The sequence below is a fragment of the Siniperca chuatsi genome, linkage group LG11 (genome assembly GCF_020085105.1).
Source record: "Siniperca chuatsi isolate FFG_IHB_CAS linkage group LG11, ASM2008510v1, whole genome shotgun sequence".
Lineage (NCBI taxonomy): Eukaryota > Metazoa > Chordata > Actinopteri > Centrarchiformes > Sinipercidae > Siniperca > Siniperca chuatsi.
Window position 1 is genome coordinate 15,537,248 of NC_058052.1, and position 23,477 is coordinate 15,560,724.

At 41.6% G+C, this 23,477-nt stretch overlaps 1 protein-coding gene across 1 annotated transcript; it reads left to right on the forward strand.

The window, feature by feature from the left end:
* Positions 1-1,320: 1,320 nt before the first annotated feature.
* stox1 (storkhead box 1) lies at positions 1,321-22,518 on the forward strand. The gene is made up of 4 exons (XM_044214806.1): positions 1,321-1,926; positions 17,784-17,936; positions 18,573-21,252; positions 21,926-22,518. Exons 1-4 carry the CDS (start codon positions 1,596-1,598, stop codon positions 22,077-22,079), a joined length of 3,318 nt encoding a protein of 1,105 aa, XP_044070741.1. The 5' UTR covers positions 1,321-1,595; the 3' UTR covers positions 22,080-22,518.
* The last annotated feature ends 959 nt before the right edge of the window (positions 22,519-23,477 follow it).

A 23,477-nucleotide genomic window follows, 5' to 3' on the forward strand; every position in this document is an offset into this window, starting at 1 on the left:
TCAACTCATTTCTTATTAAAAGGCTCGGCTCTTCAATCCCACACAGAATCTTTGCAAGTTTTCTCTTTTGCCCTCCAACTTCACTCGACTCTGCTTCCCCAGGACAGGCTGCACATAATTCATCCTGTGTAGGCTGAGGTGATGTATTCTTTTCATGTACAGAGGAAGCGCAATATCCTGTTCCCGCACGGGCTCTAATACCACACTGAGGCAAAATGGCCCCCGGCCTCTCAGGGGCCTTAGTGCTCCTGAAACTAAAGCCACAGGCTCTCTGAGACTGTAATATATGAGGTGTCTGTGTGTCGGTGCTTCTGACCCTGCCTGTTACAGTGTCAGGAAAATCAGGGGTCCCTCTTTTGAGAGCACAGGGGGGAATGGTTCTCATTTTAGTGGCAAATAAGTTCCCAGAGGCTCATGCGCTTTTATTTTCTCTTGTTAAGTCATTGTTGTGAAATGCAATATTTCAAGTTTCTGTTATCCAAAGGGATACATTTTTCTCACGAGATCCTACACAAAATAACTGGCTCTGGCTCTTGGTGTTAAATTATTTATGTGTGGCAGCAACTTGCCATTAGGAGATAAACAAATATATGAATTGATTCTAAATCTCTCAACAAAAGCTACTTTCAAGCTTTGTTGGCACCTCACTCAACTAGGGTCCCCTTTGATGGAAGTATTACGAGCCCTCCATGTTGCTGGTCCTAATTTAGACCTTTCCTTAGTTATGGACAAGATTTGTGCTTGTGTTGTAACTTGCAGGCTACTTTGCTGGATATATATTATCCCAATAAGTGAATTTTATTAAATATTTTTAGAAACATCACTTTATATTATTATTATATTTTTTTATGGCAAATGATGATGCAAATGGCTTTTAAAAAATCTAATAAAATTGTGAAGCGTGCTTTGTTTTATGTTTTATGTATTGTTGTCTTTGTTTTAAAACATCTTGTGTATGCTTATGAAGTGTGCTCTTCTATATGTACAGTATTGTTGTTCCTGGTTTAATGTATTTTATGTCTTTATGTCTTTTGTAGATGCCATTACACCTGCCCAGGGACTGCAGTTGAAAATTAGCCAGATTGGCTAAACTGGCACATTTGCAGAAATGTTTATTAATATGCACTGTCCCTGTAACTTTAAACTGTATAAATTAAATAAACATAACATAAAAACAAAATAAGGGTACGCCTATACAAAATCAAAGTATGCTTTACTTGTGTGTCATGAATGAAACAGCACCTGTCCCGGAAGGTTCCTGCAGAAGAGATCGCCACACACACACACACACACACACACACACACACACCGTGAATAGTCAGTGGGAGGTCTACCTGTGTGACCCAGCAGCAGCAGGCTGATGAGCCCTCCTCCTCTCTGCCACCGTCACTGGTTTCCCTGGAAGCCGAGAGAAACCAGTCGCACGTTCCCTGCGCCTCCGGTTCACTCGCTGCAGGACTCAGACGCACACTGGAGGAATGCGTGGCAAAACACGCCGTTTGTTTGGATTTTCAGAGAGGAGAACTGCCTTTTAACAAGCGCATTTTAATTCCTAGCATGATAGCTCCCTTCTGGGGCCGATAAAGGCGTTAGAAATGTCTCACCAGCAGCGGGTTGTCCAGCTCTCAGCAGCTTCTCTCGCTGTAGTCCTCGGCCCGGACGAGGAGAGTTTGCGCGCCGGCGGAGGGAAACTCAACGCCAATACTACGAGTGGCCAGGAGATTTTTGCGGACTTTAAGGCGCAAAACTTGCGCAGTTTCTGGAATAAGAGGCTCGTTAAGGCCATAGCTGAGGTGTACTTTCAGGGATGGATGGAAAATTTGGTGCTTTTCATTCAAGGGAACGCAAACAACTTGGAGGTGCTGAGAGAAGCGTGGATGCGCAGGGCTCTGAGGTCACCAAAGGGATTTATCATTAAAGCTGTCGGTAAGTAAAATCAATCTTGTCAATGAACTGTCACCAATGGTGGGCCTATTATGATGAAGCAAAGGATGGTAGTGTACAACTTTCCATATGCATCTGAAGTCCAGAAAGTTTCCAGAAACAATCCTGTGACAGAATGTAGAAGGCTGCAAATATATGCAAACGAGAGTATTATAGCTGATGGCACAGGAAATAAAAACACCACAATGAACAGTTACCACAGTCATGCAAGAGCATAATGTGTTTTTTCTTTTTAGGGGACACTGTTCAGTCACACAACCAACAACATTTGTTTACCACACTGAGACAAATGTGTGAAAGCCATAAACTCTGAACAAAAAGGAGCTGGATTTAACACCCTCCCTCCCCCTTCTCTGATTTTCATCAAGACTGGCTACCAAACTCAGTTAAATCTGTTGTCAAAAGTATTTTACCCAAAATGTTTTAGTTTCTAGTGTCTTTACACTAGATTTGGACAAATATGACCATTATTTTGTCATGTGGGAAACAGTCAAGTCACTTGTTTCTTGCATGTTGCAAAGTGTAAAGACATAGGACTTCCTCTCAAAACAAAGAATGGCATGGTGATATAGCTTTTTATCTCATATTTACATTGCTGACATAGCCCACCTGATTTTTCTCCATTCTTCTCATGCAAAACTGCCTTCAAAAAAATGTCATAATTTGAAAAACGACCACATTTTGTTCCCATGAGCAGTGAAATGTTTGTTGCCAGCTTCACCAATCGAAACAAACCAGTTTCAAACCACAGGTGTTTGTTTTAATCACTGTTAAAGCTGTGGCATCAGTTCAAATAGCCTCCGGGATCATATTTCTTAAATCTCTATTCCCCCAGATAATGTCTGGTTGGTTTGAGAGGATTTCGTGACCAGTCAGCCTCCGTTTGTTGTCGACACAGTGATATGTTTACCAAAGCTTGTTAACAAAGCTCTGAATGTCATGTAATTACTTCTAATTGCTCCCCTTCTCTGGTTCTCCTTCTCAGATGTGTTTTAAAGCAGCATATAGCTGCACAGAAACAATGAATGGAAACCCTTATGCAGCCTCCTATAGCATGATCTCATGGGCTGTAAATGCCTGACAGCACCGGCTGCTGGAGAAAATGACAACCCTATGTGGGTTTTAGACCTAATGGCAGTATTCTTAAGAGATACACCAGGTTATTCACCCTTTTTTTTTTTTAGAAGAAGAAAAATGCTAAACTCTAGGTTATACCAAATAGAGATATGTGGGAATTGATTTTTAGGTTTCTACCACAAAACACCACCTTCCCCTTAAAAGTATCTCATAAAATGCAACTGCAGGAGGCAATAGTGTTAAAGGCAGGTTTTCCAAATGGTGGGAGGATAGTTGAGCTGTAGCAGGTTCCTTTGCTCCTTTTGGTTGAAACAGTGTCCCGGTAACACACACATTGGCTCTGAGTTGCCATTTGGTCCAGCTGCCTTGCCTCAGTTTCATCTGTCTTTCCAATAATGTGTCTGTCTTTGTTTGACTGCTATTTTGTCTGGATGCACGCCTTGCCGCTGTCTACCTGCTGACTTTGTATGAGTCTGTCAGCTCTGCCAGATTGAGCAGTGTACGGACAAGTGAAGGGAGGAATGTGATGTAAAGGGGAGGAAGAGACCACACAAGGGGAGACCCGGGAGGGCATGAAGTCACGGAGGGGAGGGGGTAGGGTGGTGGGTGGCGGCGGACATGCCACCCTGCTGTGAAACTGTTTCTGGCCCTAAGCTTCAACCCTATGAGCCAAAGGTGATGCTGAGCTTATTACCATGCACAGCATCAGCACAAAGGTGTGCACAGACATGCATGAGCTCACAGTCGGATGCAAGTCAGGCGTCGATACGTCAACAGGCTCCTCAAGTTTGAGCTTCACACCAGAAACTTGTAAGCAAACACGTCTTTGTGTGGACATGTCACCTCCTTCTCCTCCCTAACAAATCCTTCACCTCACACCGCAGCAATTTGTATGGAAATCAGCACTGGCAGGCTGTCAGGGCCTTGTTTACTGCCTTCTCACTGAGGATTGGTCAGCAGTGAATCACTGTGCGACTCGCTGCCGACCACCGCCGCTTTGCTGTTACCCAGGATTAATGTCCCTCTGTTTCATGGCCAATGAGGGACTGTGGAAGTCAGACTCCTAGATTGATATCAGGCATGGACTTAAAGGCCTTGACATTGTCCTGGTATAAATATGTCAGCTAAAAAACAGAAATGTTATGAGTTATGGGTTACAGTGAATTTCAAACAGCCCTATTTCCTTCCCCAGGTCAGCTCAAGGTTGAGTTGTGACTTTACTGACGTGAGGAGGTTTTTTAATGGAAAGTAAAGGAAGATGTTTTGCTAAAACTAACCAGATGTGGTTTAAGTGGAGAGAGACATAGATGGTAAAACAAAGCAAAACAGAAACAATCACTTTGATTATTTGTAATAATTCCTTATTGGTCCTGCCTGGTTATCAGTGCTAATAGTGAAGACAGATTGTTCTGTGGGCTGATCAGCCACCTCCGGGCCTCTCCTGAGAGGAGAGTATGCAGAAAAGGACGTGTGCAGGAGGTGGGGAGGGTTGATGGATGATTGTGGTGAGGTTAGGCTGAAGTAAACAGAAAGGGTGAGGAGTTAGTATGAACAGGCTTCGTTGTTATCCTTGTGGGAATGGGCCTCTCTGGTACTGGGGATGACCTCTCCACTTCATCTCATGAACGTCTGCAGGGTGTTTCTCAATCTTCCTCTATTATGTCTTCATCCCTTTTCTTTCTTCAAACAGTGGTTTACTGAATAATACAGAAGTTCCACCGAGAGTCGACATCCTTCTTGCTGAGAGTATTGACATTGTCAGTATGTTTACATTTGCACTGTAACCTGAATACTCTTATTAATCAGATTTAGATATGGTTTACACAGGAACCCTGTTTGAGAATATATCATTTTTAATTATCAGGATGTGGGATCCTGCAGGAAACACAAAATATGATTGTCTGTTGTTTTTGCCTTAATAAATGTAGGCCTACCTAAATTTAATTTTCCTCCACTATTGGTGGTGCTGATGTTTAGTCATAGAAACCAATTCTGCATGTACAGAATTAAAACAGAAAGCAAGCAACGGTGTCTACATGCCACATCAATCCAAATAATTGAGTTCTATCAGATAGGTCATATTTACTCCAGTTTTTACCGAACTAATCCAGTTAGGATGTTTTACATGATAGTTAATCAGAAATTGTTCTACATTTTTGGGAAATGTGCTTATTCACTTTCTTGCTGAGAGTTAGATGAGAAGATTTCTACCACTGTCATGCCTCGCTAACTATGGAGCTAGTGTTGGGAGGCGATTAGGTGGCTTAGCATGAAGACTGGAGGCAGGAGGAAGCAGATTGCCGGTCTCCATCCAGATTAAACTAGATAAAACATGTTAATTAGTAAAATTTAGAGGTGCTGGTAGGCATATTTTTTAATTTTGGCAAGAGCGATGCAGGCTAGCTGTTTCCCCCTCTTTCCTGTCTTTATGCTAAGCTAAGTTAATCGCCGTTTGGTTCTAGCTCCATAGTTAGTCAACGCAGAGACATGAGAGTGGTATCTTCTCATCTAACTTGAAAGTGTCAAGAAAATGTCAAACTATTCCTTTAATCAGATTTCAACTGAATTCTTATTGTGTATGAAAATGCACTAATCACCTTGTCAGCAGTCTTTAAAAAAAGACTAAATTCTTACTGGTGAACTATCCAGGCTCACCTGTTGAAACCAGAGGCTTCATAATGACTGTTAGCTGGTTCTGCATTATTTATTTAGAGTCCTATACTATTGTCTCTGTAGCAGGACAAGCTGAAATATTTATATGGTATCAGCCAGTGGTGTATGTAATGAGGTGTCCTGTGTCCTTCCAACAATCAACCTCTGTAAACTGCCCTCGTCCTCTTTGAACATGGACGTAAATAAGTCCTCTGGACAGGCTTCTCACTTTTGCCATGGAAAACACTTTTTTAGCCAATGTAGGACATACTGTAGGTCTCCCTGTGTATTTTTGGAGAGCTAGGGCACGGCTATGCTGCACTTTTTAAGCCAAGTTTCCTTTTTAAATGGTATGTTTCATTTAACTTGCCATACCATGAGGTGGTGAAGCATTCCTGAAATGCTTCATTTACTCTTTAGATCATTTCCTGAGTTTGCTGGCTCAGAGCCTCATTTCTGCTCTTTACTTTTCACTTGAAAGTGTTGTATTTTCACACAAGGGGTGTCTACTTTCATGAGGGTATTTTGTCAAAGTCTCAAAGTGCTTCACTAATGGTCATAACTCTTCCAGATGTTAGCTTATTAACCATGACACCCCCTTGCTGGGGCTTTCCCAGTTTAAATGGCCCACCCTGTCCTAACTAAGCAGCACAGGTCAAAGGTTACAACCTTCTTGCTAACAAGCCACCTTGAGGTCAGTTAGCTTCAGAGGGTTTGTTAGAAGGCAAACAAACATCAATACAGTATCCAGGTGTTCTTCACTGGCAGCTTCTGTTGATGGTTAAAACTTAAACTAATTACACAAACACTGTTGACGTGCGCATGCCTACAGTGAGCTCGCCCCAGGCTCGTGTTCAGAAATTGTTACAAAAATACAGAGACATTTCCACAGTCCCAAGACAATCCATTATTTAGGTAGAGTAAATGTAATAGCTACATAGCCTACTCCAAATATTTTACCAACCTGTCCAAGAGCAGTAACGCAACATCCGTCTGCCCTCAGTTCCTTCTCTTCTTTCGGCGCTCTCCAATGAGAAAAAGCTAAAGCTGGTTATCTGTGTTTGTCCTCAGTGTCGAACGCTTTCTTTGTTTGACTGTTTCTCTGAACGCCAAGTTCTTTTTTTATCTGGAGCATCAGAAACTTGTCTTAGATGCTTCTTAGGTTTTTCCTCCATAGGCTCCACCATACTCCTAGTTGCTGTAGCCTACTCCATCGCTACTGTTGCACCCCCGCTTCTGCTCTGGCAAACCAATCATTTCTGGTTGACTTAAAAAGCATCACTAATTGAATATGACGGACATTAATTTATATGTAAATTCAGCACTCCAGCTTTCACACATATATATATTTTTATCGAGTCCCAATTTCCATTTTTTAGTTGAGTTAGTTGAGCTTTCCACATAGGCTAGTACATAATATGTGTTTTTACTGAGGACACTGTTAAAGAACCCCCATGATTTGTTAATGTATTTGTCTGTATTTTATTAAGACAGTTTGATGAAGCGAAACATAGAAGCACATTTGTGTGCAATCTGTTCCACTCTGCTCAGTTGCAGCTACCATCTGAGCTGCTCTCAAACAATATTTGTTAAAGATATTCACTCTGGAGCTCCCTTGACACTAATAGTATGACATTACACTATTACGCAAAATATATGCTGCTGTTTTTCAGGCTCAAAATGATGAAGAGTCTGTATTATGACAGCGGTCGGTTCAATCTCGCAAAAACAGAGGAGGAATGTTTTTGGAAACCATATACCAAATCTGCCGGTACCCCAACAGTGTGGAGGTTCACATGTCTGACCTAATTTAATTTATCCTAACTAAACAGTTGACTAGAGATTAATTAAATTGTAACATGAAAGGTTTTGATTTAATGTAACGGAAATAAAAGCAGCTTCTGTGTTTTGTGCAGCTTTGTTGAACCTTTACATTGCTTTTCAAATTGCAAGTTAATTAGATTGCAGTCTTATTAAACAAGCATCACTCTTATTATCTTTTACTGTGCTAGTGTCTCTGCATTTATCTAGAATGTCTCTCTATTTCCTGTGCTTGTAAAAGATGGTTTAGTACATGGTTCAGATATGAGGAAACCCTGACCTCTATTCTCAGACATGACCCTCCACAGTGTCTACACATGTGTGAGGGACTATGCGTGTGTGTGCATGCCTCTCAACACATCATTTGTTAGCCACATCCATTTCCATTGAGCAGGAAGCTCACCCCTGGTGCGAATCAGGCATGTCGGCCTCTTTATCGACCCAAATATTGGCCTCACCGATAGCGGTGGAGTGGAGCGGTGCCAACAATAACAGTTGAAGAGTTTCCTCTGTATCCCTCAGCTTATACACCCTGTCAGCAGCTGCTTGGGTTTCCCTCATGGGATTTATCTTCATTCACTCTCTGGTCAGACAAATGGCTCGACACAGAAGTAAGGCTATATTGCATTAAATGTGGTATTACTATTACTCTTCAGTTTCCTGACAGGATGTTTTCTTTGCTTCATTTAGCATTGATAAATGTAATGGTATGCTAACATTGGTTCTGTTATAGCAAAGGGCTTGTGTTATTGTATTTCAAGAGTGAAAGATTCTTTTAAGGACCACGCCGGAGCTGTGAGCTGACCAGTTGCAGGGCATTAAAAAGCGATGGATCATATGGCAGACACTGGACGGGAGCTCTGTTCTAAATACTGGGATAACAAACACAGGGATCTTCTGCACCTTGAACTCAGTTTAAGAGGAGGAAATGGGTTTCATCTGCAACCAATGACTACCATCACTCTTGATTAAGGGGTGGGGATCTTCTGGAAATCATCTCAGATTGTGCGTATATGTTTTGGTGGCGGGGTGTCAGTGGGGAAAAGCCACATGGGTGGAGTGGGGTAAAAATACCTGGATCTAAGGCGAAACTGGGGAAACTAGAGGCTCATACTTATTTCTGAACTCAGTGGTGAAATGCCCAAGCACAGTTTAGTTTTATCATCACTGAAACAGTGCAAACGTGTCATAAAAAAGCATACTGTACAGGTGTTTAAAGTTGACTATTAACAGCATAAATAGTGACCAAGAAAGGGCCTAAAAATGTAACCTTGAAATCTGAAAAGATTGAATACAGGACACTTTTTTCACACTGATATCAGTCATCAGTGATTCAGCCCCACACAACTGAATCAGAGCCAAAAAGTCTGAACAACATCAGGGAATCATTGACTGAATCAGTTTCTAGTGACACACTGTGAAAAGGTAGTGGCTGAGACGGTACTATGTTTTGTCGCAAAGCCAGACTGATTAGCGAATACACAGAGAGAAAAACCTTGAGTTGATCACTTACTCTTGACTGTAAAATTTTGACCAGACAAGATATTTTGGAGATGGGCTGATGGTTATTGATAGGATTGTTATTCCTTCCTTTATGCAGTGGGAGAACATGAGCAGCCATCCATGCCCTTCGATGTTGATATCAAAAATATTATTTTAAAGATTTATTTTAAAGATGTACAGATCTGTCAGATTTACATTAGGTATTGAAATGCCATTTTGCTGCTTTGTAGAATTTACTACCTTACAAAATGTATTCAGGTTGTGCAGGAGCTATAAATTACATTTATGATTTTGCATTCGCCTTTGAGTAAATGTATTTGTGTATTTATCTTTTTATCAACCACCTAATTAAAAGTAATTACAAAGTGATTTAATGACAGTTTATCCATCCATGCATCCAATCTATCACATTTTGTAGAAAAGCTTATACAGTGAAGTTTAAGAACTTTTTCTCAACAACAGTCCCTGTTTGGACTCTCATTATTCTGGTATAATGCAAGCTGTAGGATAATTATCACTAATGCCAGGGTCAAATAAGTTTGAAGTCCTTCTGTGTGCTCTTTTAGGATTGTTTAGTGTTGGTGTGCTTGGGCTCTATTATCAGTTGTAGCAAATTAAGATTGGTACGTATTTTGGTAAGACAGTCTGCAGTAATCAAAAACGTATCAAGATTAAGATCCCCCATATTTATGAATTCAGTTTTGAAAGAGGGAACAAAAAGTTCAGACAGAATATCAGGAGACCAAGATCAACTGAAGGGAGCCGATACTAACATGAATACTGAGCATTTGAACCCAAATTCTAATTTTAAAGGAATTCATTCAAAACTTTTATGACAGTGACAGAAAAATTGGGCTTTGCATAAATAACCATAGCACCTCCTCTTACAATCCATTGTCATTGAAATTATATTTATAGCGATGTTTAAAAACACTAGTTGAAAATATCTGACTGGAAAATGTTTTGTCTATGTCAAGTAAATAAATTCAATTTTTGAAAATGAAATCTTTTCTATGGCTCTAAATGAGCTTTCCAAAGTCTGAACAAAATAACCCTAGCCATGTTATGCAGGGTTATTTATACAAGGGAGTAAAAGTCTCAAGGATATCTCAACCTCTGTGGAAATAATTTTGACCATTATTTTTTTAATCTGTCTGCAAGTCCCCTGTTTTTATGAAAGTGCAGCACTAATCTCTGGAGTATTCCTTTAATCAAACGCCTTCTATTAAGATGAAATATTAGGTTTAGCCTTAAACACATTAGATCTGGGCTGGAGTCAAGAGTCGAGATTGTGACAAATTTGGCATAAGTGGAGGCGGAGGACTTGGATATAGTTTCTGTACATCAAGTGAGTCTAACAGAAATGTGAAAAACATGTACATGGCTGTTAAAGAATAAAGGAAAGGTACTGTGGTCCACATTTAAATGGTTTGGACGTACCACGCGTCTGGCAGACTGTGGGGTAACGTTCGTGTTCATGAAAGCAGATGAAAGCCAGATATGTTGGGGTGTGGCCTCTTCAAGTCTGAAGAGGTGTGACGTATGAAGTAAAATATGGGGAAATAAAGTGAAGGTAACGTTGTGCTTTAAATCCTGTCTCCTGGCACTGTGTATTTGTATCATGTTACACAGAGCACTTTGGGCTGTGCCATAAAGTACAGGCCTGTCTACCTTCACATTGTTACTGGTCTTCTGTTAAACACCTGGTCAGGTGTATTTCCTATTTCACAAGAACATGATAACAGGGTTTTTGCACACTAGTTCAGTACCAGGTCATTTATTTGTTATGGCAAGAGCTGGATCGCTATTCAAATCATTCTGACTGAGTCAGATGGTAAAAACATTATTTAATGGCATTACAGCTGCAGGGATTTGCAGCCAAGATCTGTGGTGACCATCTATGTGAGCGTAGATGTTTTAAGCTCTGTGAATGTCAATTTGAGAAGCTTAGTCACAGCATGTTTAAGCTTTCTTGCCAACATACGTTACATGTCAAACGGTTGGTTTGGCAAAGTGAGTCTCAAGGCTATAGCTGGATTAAAGATACCCATACTACACTTCTGCTGCTGTTTCTTCTATTCCTTTGGCTTTGTATTGCATGTGGCAGGTCGCTGCCTCAGTAAAGGTTTCTATGGTGATTTGAGTCAACACAAAGCCTGCCTGTGTTTCTCCACATTGGTCAGAGTTTTAGCTCATGAATCCTCTTTAGTCATGGCGTTTTGACTTTTCCTCTTATCTCTTCCTCTGCTAAAAAATGAGTACACCGTCCTTTTAGATGTAGTATTCAAGCATAAGTGTTCATATCCTGACAATAGGCCTAAATTAGATGAAATAATGCAGAAGGTTCTCCAGATTTTATCTAGTTAATCTGAGTCAGCATTGCCATGTTAACCTGCCAACAAATGCATTTTCTCAAACACTGATTACAAAAGGGCACAGTCCAAATTTCACTCTTTTCCTCCCACTTCCACTCTTCACTTAATATTTAAACACGAGCACTCTGAGATACTGAACCGTCAATAGGTCAGATTAAATATTTACCTACTGCCTTCAAGTTTGGGCAGAAAGGCTGGTTTTATTGTTGTGAATCAATCAATAAAGCTGTAAAACGATCAGCGGCTCAGTCTTTCCATTTTATCGGCTATTGATGTGTTTTGTAAGTGGGACGGTGGCAGCCGTGATGAACAATTCTTGCCAACTATATACAGGAAGGTCATATAGTCCAGTACATTCATCAATAGATATTTATTACAAACATTTTGATGTAATGTTTATGGCCATACAGTATTTCTCCTAGTTCTTTCAGAGTGGAAGGACAGGAAAGGGCAGTGTTGACTGGGCGAGGTTTGGTTGTTGGGACATTCGAGCTGTGATTGCTCGCTGAAGGGATCTTTTCACTCAGTTTATTGGGCCATTTAACAGCAACGCCCACATCTGTGTATTCTATGGGAGTGAAAGACACAAACTCGTAAAGTGTGTGATGCACACGCACACACACACACACACACACACACACACACACACACACACACACACACACACACACACATAAGAAGGGGAGGGTGGAGTCATGGAGGCCTGTTAGACCAAAAGACCCAAAACAAAGGGAGGTGGTTGAGGAACTGTGAGGGAGTCATGACATAAATTACAGTTGGCATCTGTTCCCATTACACAAAATCTGACTGTATGAATGTTTGACATTGTCTCACCAGAGACTTAACTCAGATCTTTCACGTACAGCCTGAAGATTTACTAAAGTTGTGTTCTTCACAAGGTCTCAGTCGATGGGAGACAGGACAGAGAGGGATTTTGCAGTTTGGGCAGGTCTCAAGTTCATGTTGAATGCCATGCAGTGTGTCCTTAATGAGGGAGAGAGAAGATTAGCATGTTTGCTTGCTGGAGCCTAAAAGATTAGACAATACCAGAATGAGATAAGATGGTGTGTGCCTATGAGTGTTTGTTTCCAGAGAGGCCATGGAGTGAGGGGTTGTGGCAACAAGCCTGATGTTTTAGTTAGATTTGACCTGTGATAGCATGAAGGTGAAAGGTCAAGGACTAGATTGAGTCACAAGTTGTGAAACCTTCTTTATTGCTTTGGTTTCTGGTCTCCCATCAAATCATGAATACGGTTTAAATCCTGTCTGTCAGAATCTGTAGATGCGTGATTGTTTAAATGTGATGGAATGATTTTCCCATTCAGATGATGTCAGCTAAATAGCTAAAATGTAAAATGATATGCAAACTATCATGAAGGCTATGTGTGTGTTGTGTACTTGTGTGGTTGTGCTGTGTCTGAATCTGTGTGTGCTCGTTTGTCTGACTGCATGTTTGTGATCAAAGCTAAGCCTCACCTCATTTATCATATACATCATGTTTAATTATAGTTTCATGGAGATTAACAGGTACTTCTAGCCTTTAAATGCCAAATGTTAAGGTGACATTATGTCCCGTCCATCTAACCACTGACTGAGAGGTAAAAAACGGTGCTGGGGTTTGTGTTGCTGCAGGACTTCAAATGTCCCTTAATTTGTATTACTTTGACCATCACTCATAATTGGAAGGATTTTTTTCACCTTTCTGTTCAGTAAATATAATTTGGAGATAGCTTGACACTCGGATTAAAACGTTATTTTTAATCTGAGTCAGTACACCTTGTGGAAGATCTACAGTATGTATTGTATGCTGTGGTAGTATTTTCTTCCAAGAGACTGGAGGTAATGCAATCACATATGAAATGGGACTCATGTGGCTCTTAGGCCCGCTAACAACACAGCCATGTGAATACATGTGGTATTGATCACTGTCAGCAGCCAAAAAGATCGCAGTGGGGATAGAGGAGAGAAGATCTCTGTCAATCATGAGCAGCCAGCTTCAGGCATTTTTCATTTTCATCCCCCAGACAGCAGTTAATTGTCACATGGAAGGTTTATGACTTTGGTTTCAGACTTGTTATATAAAGTTGCAATGATCTCTTTTAATCCAAATTGGCATATAAAGTATGCATTGCGCCAGTGGTTCTCACTCAGATACTCTGGATACAGTTTTGGAGGTCATGGGATCATGTATGAGATTAAAAAAATAGAATATTTCTACTCCTCTTCCTGTATTAAATCAAATGAAACAACCTGGAAAGTAAAGATTATTCTTTGCCTAAACTGTTCACCTCTCTGCAAATTTATGTCTGTGATGGTGGGTCACAAGTCATTGTTGTACTAGTTTAGTATTAAACTTCCATAACATTCGGAGACATGCAAGAAATAATGTGTGCAGCAGAGGCTGAGATATTCTGACTTTTAGTCCCTAGTATGGGTCAAGCTCCATAAACACTGGATCCTACACTTCCCATAATGCAGTGTGATAGTGTCTTTCATTACAGTCCGTTTATGCTTGTAAAGGACTAGTTTGCTCGACGTTTTATCTGACCACGTCGGAAATCAAAAGTGTTTATAGTTGTTCCTGATGACTACACTGGAAGGCGGAGTGAAAAACATCATAGACAGGGGGACATGCAATATCGTTTTAATATATGTATAAATATGGGGATAAAGGCGCATATTTTCAGACACTCTCTCCTGGAAGACATTCATGATGTTGTACTCAGTTGTTCACATGAAAAGTAACATAAATAGTTGTGTAACAAATGAAAAAAGAGAGCTTGAGAGAAAAGTTCAAACCCTGGCTCCTTTCTTGCCTCCACACAGCCGGCCAATCACGGCGTGTGTGTGTGTGAGTGAGCGTCACATCATCAGTTTTGGGAAGTTAACAGAAATGGTCAGACACTAACTTAACACAAGTCTCGTCTCCTGTTTGACTCTTGAGCTGATGTTTCCCTCCCTCTTCCTTGTGGCACAGGGTTCAGTTGCCATGGCACCCAGCAGGGTATTCATGCTGTGTATGACAAAGAGTGTAATGTCGGCAGCCTGGTCTTAGATTACAGCAACACTGAGGTCTGTTCCCCCTGGAGAGAAGACGGTTACAACAGTGAACCTTCCCGACTGTCGCGCCTGCTAATGTTAGACTCAATAAACACTAATCCTGTGCCAGGCCCATCCTTCTATTACAACTTGTTCCTACAAATAAACTGCTGTAGGTGTATTTTTTCTTATGTTTCACGCCTACAATGTCAGTCTCACTTTTCTGTTGAATGTTTTTAGTCAGTGCTGCTATCAGACTGTAATTAATTGAATGGCATGTGGGAAACATGCTCTTGCTTGAACCTATTTCTGTTTTTAACTCTCTTAAGAGTACAACTCATGCTAGCAGGTGTCCAAGAGGATATCCTGCTTTGAACCAGAAAATGGTCAGAGAGGTTAACACTCGATCTAAAACTACCTCTGTGCAAAGAGATCTGGGAAGTAATTTTAAGGTAATTGATTTCCCTTTAGTTTATTGATTCCCTCTGATTAAGACATTAATTATCTGTCTTCCCCTCCTCTGACCCTATCATATCGTTACTGGCCTTTTGACTGTTGCTATGTGGATAGCCTGCCAGACATTCCTATAGGAGGTTAACAACAATGAGGAGCTAAGTCAGCAGCACTAATTCACTGCCCAGGGAGACTGCTATTGAGATATCCGCTCTGAGGTTTAGTCAGATTAACGTCTTCTGTCGGAGCCGGGGGAAGGCAGATGGGTTTCTTTTTTACAATCCCTCCGTGTTTCATAGGATCAGTTTTCCAAAGAAAGACCCCTGTCTGTGAGACTTATGAGCCTTAAGTGAGCTCACTGTGCTGATAATTGTTTTTTTACTGACTTTGCTTGACTAATTGCTCACTGAGGATAAAACATTTTCTATTTAAGTAAAAAACAGAATGAGAAGCAGCGTGATTAATACATTTCAGCGAGGAAAAAGCTGCTCTGTGGTTAGTGTTGGCCCAACTAGACAATTTTCTGCTACTTTTTATTTAATTGGGCGGGTAAAAATTGTTTTGGCTTGGTTGTGATCATTTGGGCTACTTTTTGTACCATTTCCATCTACGAAAGGTTAGGATATATTCCAATAAATAAGTTCAGTAGGCTCGGCTTGATATGCAACAGCTGATAACTGATGACTGCCAAAACCAAATGTAATTTTAGTTTATTACAACTAAACTGACTAGAACTAGAAGATTTTTTTTCCTATTCAAATTATTACTCTGTCTATTATTATACAGGTTCTAGGCTCTGATTGGGCTACTTTTTGTCAGTCGAATCTGGCAACACTGTCTGTGGTGTGTGCTTCGTTGGTAGTAATAATCCATATATGCAGCACCAAAAAAAAGTGACTGACTGATTACACATTTCTTGTCAAACAAAGGTTATTAGTGGGCGTGCCTGGATCTACCAGCATACATGTGTTCTGTCATGCTTTACCATGGGTGATATTTGATTAGTTGTTTTTTTTCCCTGCCTCGGACATAAGTGGTTCAAGTGTGAGGGTTGCAAATGTTTAGTTTACATCAAGTGTGAGCTTGGTAGTGTTTTCATTGAAAGCCCTGGGAGAATAACTCACAGTCACACAAGCCACATGTTCAAGCTTAATTCACACACATTAACACACAGTCAGCACAACTGGAAAATCACATAGGGATGTCTCTGTCAATAACAAAAACAAGTTGAAGCTCCAACTGGCCATAAAGCAGAATTCAATTATATGTGCGTGGTATTTTTTGCACTCAAGTTGTATTGGGTAAATAAAATACAGCAGAGTGTGATCACTTTTGTGTTAGGTTACTGTTGTATGTGTTATCCCTTCTTTCACTCACTATGCTCCTTACATTAATGAGGTGTAGCTGATTAACTAAAACCAATTTTCCAGTCCCGTGGGTAAGGTTATGTTCATGCCCTTGTGTCTGCTGTTCATATGAGGGGACTCTGTGTTAACCCAGCTCAGATGCTAATCATTCATCAGCAGTGGGATCTGGTTTGTTTTGGTGCTTTCACTTCTCATTACTTAACATCACATTTCGTGGGCTGTATATGAGTATTATTTTGTGGAGAATTACTAAAAGAAAAAGCAGACATTTGTGTCAGTATGTCAATATTTCAAATCATAATGACCTTTGTAAAATAAATTGTTTTATAAAGGCTGCAGGAGCTAAGCAAACATTTCTCTGTTTCCCTTTTATATTACCATTAAGGGGTTTGTAATGCATTCTTAAGGATCCCACTGTAGTTAGGCACAGCAACAAATCTCCCATCCACATTCTTATCCTAACCATAACCACATCAAAGCTAAACCTAACCCCAGCCATCTCTAATCTTAACCTAAACATAAACATTTGGATTCGACTGTATACCTGAAACTAACCACCTAACGACTTATGTCTGGGAAAAAAAACATTTCTAATATTATGCCTAAAATGGCTGAAATTGACAATGGACATCTTTATTGGAAATGTTGCTTCTTTCCTTCATTCAGGATGAATTGGAGAAGTCAGTTGTTGCTTTGTAGTTGCCTCACCGTGTAGGAAAAAGGAACTCTGTTTAATAAAGAAAACTGGTAGGCCTACTATTAGTTGCCTCTTGTCTCTGAACAAGATAACACGTTGACCATTAGAGACTTTCATGTTACCTAGTGAGGTAACCAATGGTGGTGTAGAATAGTCTTTATGGCGCTACTATCTTTACCTCTCCTGCTCTCTTCACTATAGGCTTTGCACAAACAAACCCTGTTTGCAGGAAGGAACTTAACCACTGCATGTTGCTTCAATTACACTTCTCCATGTGTGAAACTCATGTTGATTGTTTTTGATTCTGAAATGAAATGTTTCGAAAATGTCTGGTTTGCTTTAAAAGCTGCTTAGATTTATGATTTGAAAGCTGTGTGGCTTCTGTCTAATAGGCTCCCACAGTTTGATTGTATGAGTTTCATACTATTTTCACAAAGACAAATGTTTCCAAGACTGTCTCTGTCTTTTTTCTGCGTCTCTCTCAATTTCGGTAACATGTTTGTCTAAGGGCACCTCCTAGACATCTAGGGCCGTATGATATGGGGGGCAGGATATCTGATCTGCCCAGCAGGCAGACCTGTGGTCATTTCTGTGGGAGTAATGGAATTTCGTGGTCTGCCCCAGTACTGATGGAATTTCAAAAGCAGTCAGGCATGGTTCATATAACTCACATAAATAGACCACCTCGGTCATGATTTAGAAGGTGGTTAGGAGAGGAATGTCAACTTCAGTACTTTGAGTTGTTTTCACTGGCAGCACAAGTTAGACAGAGACCTCTCTAACCCAGGTGTGTTTGTGTTTACTGCAGCAGGCCCACCTGTTTCACTCAATAATCTGCTGGTGTATGTGTTTCAGGTGACCTGTCCCCAGTGCAGATGTCCCCTGTTCCCCAGTCCCAGTTCATTCCCTTGGCAGAGGTGTTGTGCTCAGTCATCTCAGATATGAACTCCTCTGAAGTCATCGTCAACCAGGAGGCCCTTATCAATTACATGAGCAAAGCCCACCCAGGTAATCCATAAAATATTGCTTCATCTTGCTTGTTAAAGGAATAGTTTGACATTTCGACAAATGCGCTTATTCGCTCTCTGGCGGAGAGTTAGATGAGAAGATTGATAACCGTTATATCTGTCGGTTAGATATGAAGCTACATCCATCAGCTGGTTACATTAGCTTAGCAAGAACACTGGAAACAGGTAACAAAATCCGCCAACCAGTACCTCTAAAGTTCACTAAGTGTTACAACTAACATGTTGTATCTCGTTTGTTTAATCCATACAATAAGTGTAAAAATGACAATTTGCTTTTTTGGGGGGTGTTGTGTGCACAACTATTTCTTGGCCGGACAGAGTACCTTCCAAGAAATAGTCCTGCACATGTAAAGGTGTAAGTGATCTTAGAGGTGCTCTTTGGATTTAGTTTCCAGACTTTGTGCTAAGCTAAACTGGCTGTAGCTTCATATTTAACGGACAGATGTGAGAGTGGTATCAATCTTCTCATCTAACTTTCCATCAGAAAGCGAATAAGTGTATTTTCCAAAATGTTGAGGAGAATTGGTATTATTAGACTTACACTCTTAAACCAGACACAATTTGTCCTCTTGCTTGACTTTTGTCCTTAACACTCTTTTCATTTTCTATGTCTCAGGGATAACCATCCCCACTCAGGACATACTCTACAATGCTCTAGGCACTCTGATCAAGGAGCGCAAAATTTACCATACAGGCGAGGGCTACTTCATTGTCACACCTCAAACCTATTTCATCACCAACAACATGGTCCGAGAGAAGAACTGGTGGACTTCTGGTTCAGCAGACGACCCTCCCTCACCTCCTCCCATTACTTACCTATTGAGCAACGATGCCTGTGTTGAGAGCACTCAAACGCTGCCAGTGGCGCACTGCAAGTCATGCAGCTGCTTCAGCCCTCTCCAAACATCGACTAATATCGCCTCCACTACTGTAACAGCCACCGTCCCTCCCTCCACTGTCCCAGACCAGCATTCTGTCTCCGTTTCCATAAGTGAATGCACAGGCAAGAGCTTAAAGTGGCCCCGACCGTTAGATCACAAACCCACTGTGCAGCATCAGTCCACCTCCACAGCGGCGGATTGTCAGGCAAGTGAGATCAGCAAAACTACAGCCACTACTAACGCCACTGGCCGCAAAGAAAAAGACAACAAACCAGGGAGGAAGTTTGGTCTCAGTTTGTTCCGGAGGAATGGAGGTAAAAAAGAGAAGCCAAAGAAGGAGTATGCATCATTTTCAGGCCAGTTCCCTCCAGAGGAGTGGCCAGTAAGAGATGAGGACGACCTGAACAACTTACCCCGTGACCTGGAGCATGCCATCATCAAACGCATCAACCCTGAACTGACTGTGGACAACTTAACACGCCACACTGTCTTAATGAAGAAGCTGGAGGAGAGAAGGGACAGGGGGATAGACAGAGTGTTGGACAGGGGTCTGGATAAAGACGATAAGGGAGTGGACAAGGGAATGTCTACTGAGATCCTAGCATTCTCAAAACCCAGGCATCACCACTCCTCTAAGGCAGGGCCAGGGAAAAGATCTGCTCAGAAGGCCTCTCGCAGCAAGAGGAGGGCCCATTCCTCCAGAGAGAAGCAGAGGGAAAGGGAGAAGGAGAGGGTTAAGAGTAAGGCTCCCATATGTGCGGATGATTATCCGGAGGGGGAGGATTTGATCCCTGCTCAGCTCAGAGTGGAAATCCCTGTTGATGAACCAGATCAAGTGGAAGAAGGTGGAGCTGTAGAGGGAAAATCCCTTTATAAGAAACGCATTGAAAACCCTTTCCAGACTCATCCAATCAAAGAAGCTGTTATTCCCACCACCATCAACAGAGAGCAAAGAAGACGAGAGGTGAAAGAGGGCAAGGCTTCAGGGCCAGGGAGGAAGGAACGAACGAGTCACCGCTCCAAATCGTGGGACCCGCATCGGGCCAAAGTGATCGCAGTAGATGGAGAGCATGCAGGGAAATCCCCTACATCTGAGGACAGGTACAACTGTGTCCATGAGAGAGACCTTACTGCTGATCATCTGCTCCAAGCAGACATAAAGCTCAACAGAGAGCTGCCACTGGACTACAGCTCAACCTACCCACAGAGCAGTACGCTCCGGATAGACGACAAGGTCCGACATCAGAGGGAGGGAAACGGCAAGGAGAGCTGGGAGAGAGAAGGCAAAGGTGTACCAGACCACAGCCAAATTATAGATGATGGCCTCTCTAACATCCAACAGTACTTCAATACTAATGCCATTCTCCCTACCCATCCTTATGAGCCTGTCATAATCCACTCATATGACCCAACTCTGCCCTGGCCCAAGCCCTCTTTACAGCGGAAACACTCCCTCAGACTCTCCAACCCACAAAGGGATGATATTCAGAGGCCTGATGAGCTCTCTTCACACCAGCAGGTCTGTGAAACTACAGACACCCAGGAACAAAGGGAGAGAAGGCCAGTCACTATCAGTAATAGAGACCAAAGGACCATGAACCAGGGAGAAAGGCCAGAAGTGATAGCTGTAAGCACTCCCTCAATAACAGAAACTGATGGCTTTATAGAAGACGACTATAGGCTCTATCAGAAAGCAGACGAGCAGGAGGATGAGGATGCCTGCAGCTCCTTGTGTCTGAATGACGAGGAGATTATTGATGCTGCAAATGTGTACCGAACAGGTGTAGCAGACTACCATGGCCACCAGTTGGTTTATCACAACCGTGAATCTGATCTGCAATATCAGGGACCCCACAGTCACTATTATAATTCCAGCATTCACCAACCACAAGTCGCCTCAATACAAGATTTAAGGGACAGCACTTTCAAAGATCTAATTCCCCCAGCAACCCAGAGGGAAGCTTCCCTCAGCCCCACCAGACCTGGAGAGACTAGCTGGAGACTCCATCATAATCATCAGAGGACTAGATCACCAGGGGCCCAAAGTGGATCCAGCCCCAGCCAAGGCACATTGATCCAGGGGGAAAGACGACACGAGGCCAACCTTGATTTGAATTGTCCCGAACCATCTGAGGTTGCAGACAGCAGCATTTTTGACTACTGCCAGACTAGTGAGATAGAATCAGACACAGAGACTGTCCGTAAGTCAGCTGACGAGGGCGACGGTGAATCTGCTCACTGGCCAGCTGAGGTGGAGGAAGTGCAGGAGGATAAGGTAGATGAGACGGGTGTTCCTCGGACCCACAGGGCTATTCTGAGCATGCCTGGTGGAGCTAGAGGGGCAGAGATTAGGGAAGCGGTGGAAATGGGAGAGAACCAGAGCATCACAGGAGACAGTGGTATAGATTCTCCTCGGTGAGTGTCTCTCTTTATAGTTGTTCATATTAGCTGTAATAAGATACTGTGATATTGTGTTTTCATTTCATTATAGCTCACTTTGAGACCAAGGGTATCTTGTCAAAGCCATTGAACTTATTGAAAGTGAGACAGCTAACATGATGAGATGAGAAAAAAGGTCCACAACCAATAAAGACATGCTCCTTATCACTTAGCCCAGATGCATATTCTCTCCAGGCCAGTGTTTTACTAGTTTTCACACCTTAAGCTCAGGTCTTATCTCTCCGACTGTGAGCCCACACCAGACTCTATCCCACTACATTCTTGAGGAGACAGGCAAAATAAACACTGTACTGAGGTTAGTTAACCTGTGGGTTACATGTCTGTAGTTGGCCTTACTCCCAATTTGTGTTTTTTCCTTTAAAGTAAGCTGAACAAACACCTTGTGACCAATTATAGCATCCAGTATTTGGACAGAAGGGAGTCATTTTGATAATTATGTGTAATTGCTGTGCAGCACTTAAATTATCATGTTATAATCAAAGAGGAAGAAAAGACTTATTTTCTGACATTGAACTCGCTGTGCACCCCGGTGTGTGGGTGGACAGATGGAGTGCATGAACACTTCACCTTGTTCAAATAGCATATTTATAGAATTTATCAACCTCATGCCCCCCTTTTCCCCCCACAGGACCCGTGTCAGTCTGGCCTCCAGTAACACTGTCATTCTGGAGGGTCTCAAGAGAAGAGGCTTTTTACAAAACTTGGAGAAACTGCATTCAAAGAGCAACGCCATTCGACCACAGAGCTCACTGCTACAGCTAACTCCTGTCATGAACGTATAGCAGGCCTGAGTTCCCCGCCGAAGCTTTGTGTTGGAGCTGCTCTTTACACAGCTCGGTATGAAAAAGCCAAAACCATGTGCTTGACTCTTCAGTTATATGCAACTGCAAGGTCAGAAATCCAATGAGGGTTCGCACTTTGTTGCCTACCTCCACATATTGATACCTATTACAACAAAGGTCTGTGTACAGATGTACAGTATATATATTTGTCTCTTTGTAAATAATTTTAAAGGTAATATGCTATGATATATTCATTCACTACCTTGTGTATGTGCTGTTAAATGCATGGTCTGTCGAGCATTTCCTTGTGATATAAATGTACAGTTTTCTTTCTCTACATGCCTCATTGGTTAAAATGTTCATAGCAGCAATAACATCTCCTAGCGTTTCCTTTTTTCTCGTCATGTAGCAATTACCACAAATAAAATTGTGCATGTCAGCTGAGGTGTATTTCTTGTCATGATATTGCTTTACCATCAACATGAGTACCTGCAATGACAGTGCTGTTACTCAAGCAACAAATCTGGGACTTACTATCAGTATTGGCCATTATCAACTTCAGAAAGCAATATAGTTGTTGGCCCAATGCTACTTTTATCCATTTGTTTTATTAGCGTTTATGTTTATATTTGAGGATATAACTAATGACTATCAGCTGCCAGATTTCATTAAAAATATTACTTCTGTAAAGTTTATCCAGCATCTGTTGGTGGGAGATCCAAGGGCATTTGCATCAGCTTAAAAAAAAAACATGTTTAAATGCTATCTCTAGTGTAAATATCAGTGATGTAAACCAGACACTGCACCGAACCCAGAGGGCTGATAAGTCCATATTATTTCTGAAGGTTTCAATGACAGTGGATCCCAACGTGGAGTGTCTACCTAAACAGGCAACTTAAGTCTGACCCCCCAGCTGTGAAGGAACATAAACCAGTGTTGTGTATGCGAGTCTGGGAAGGAAGATAGTTTATTTTGATGTTTTTATGTAGTTCATTCACAAGAGTTTTCCCCATATACATCAAATAACACCTTTAACTCAGTTGCTCCGACACTAGATACACGAGTGCTTGCCCCACATCTCGAGTCTCCTTGTTGAATTACTATAATTGCTGTTGGCCTCAAAACTTTTGAGATGGTGAAGACTGACACCATGTGGATACATTTAGGAAGTGCAAGGATGAGATTCATTTGTTTAACTGTGTTGCTTAGTCAAAAATGACTTAATAGAAAATACACTAGCATTACTTCATCTCACCTAGAATCACCATTATGCACCAGTCGTGCTATTTATTTAGCAGGATCTTAAAAATTTGAGGTAATCCTAATGAGGAATGGACATATTTATTTGGCTGAGGTTAAATACTTGTCCCATTTCATAACCGTATGTCATTGATCAAA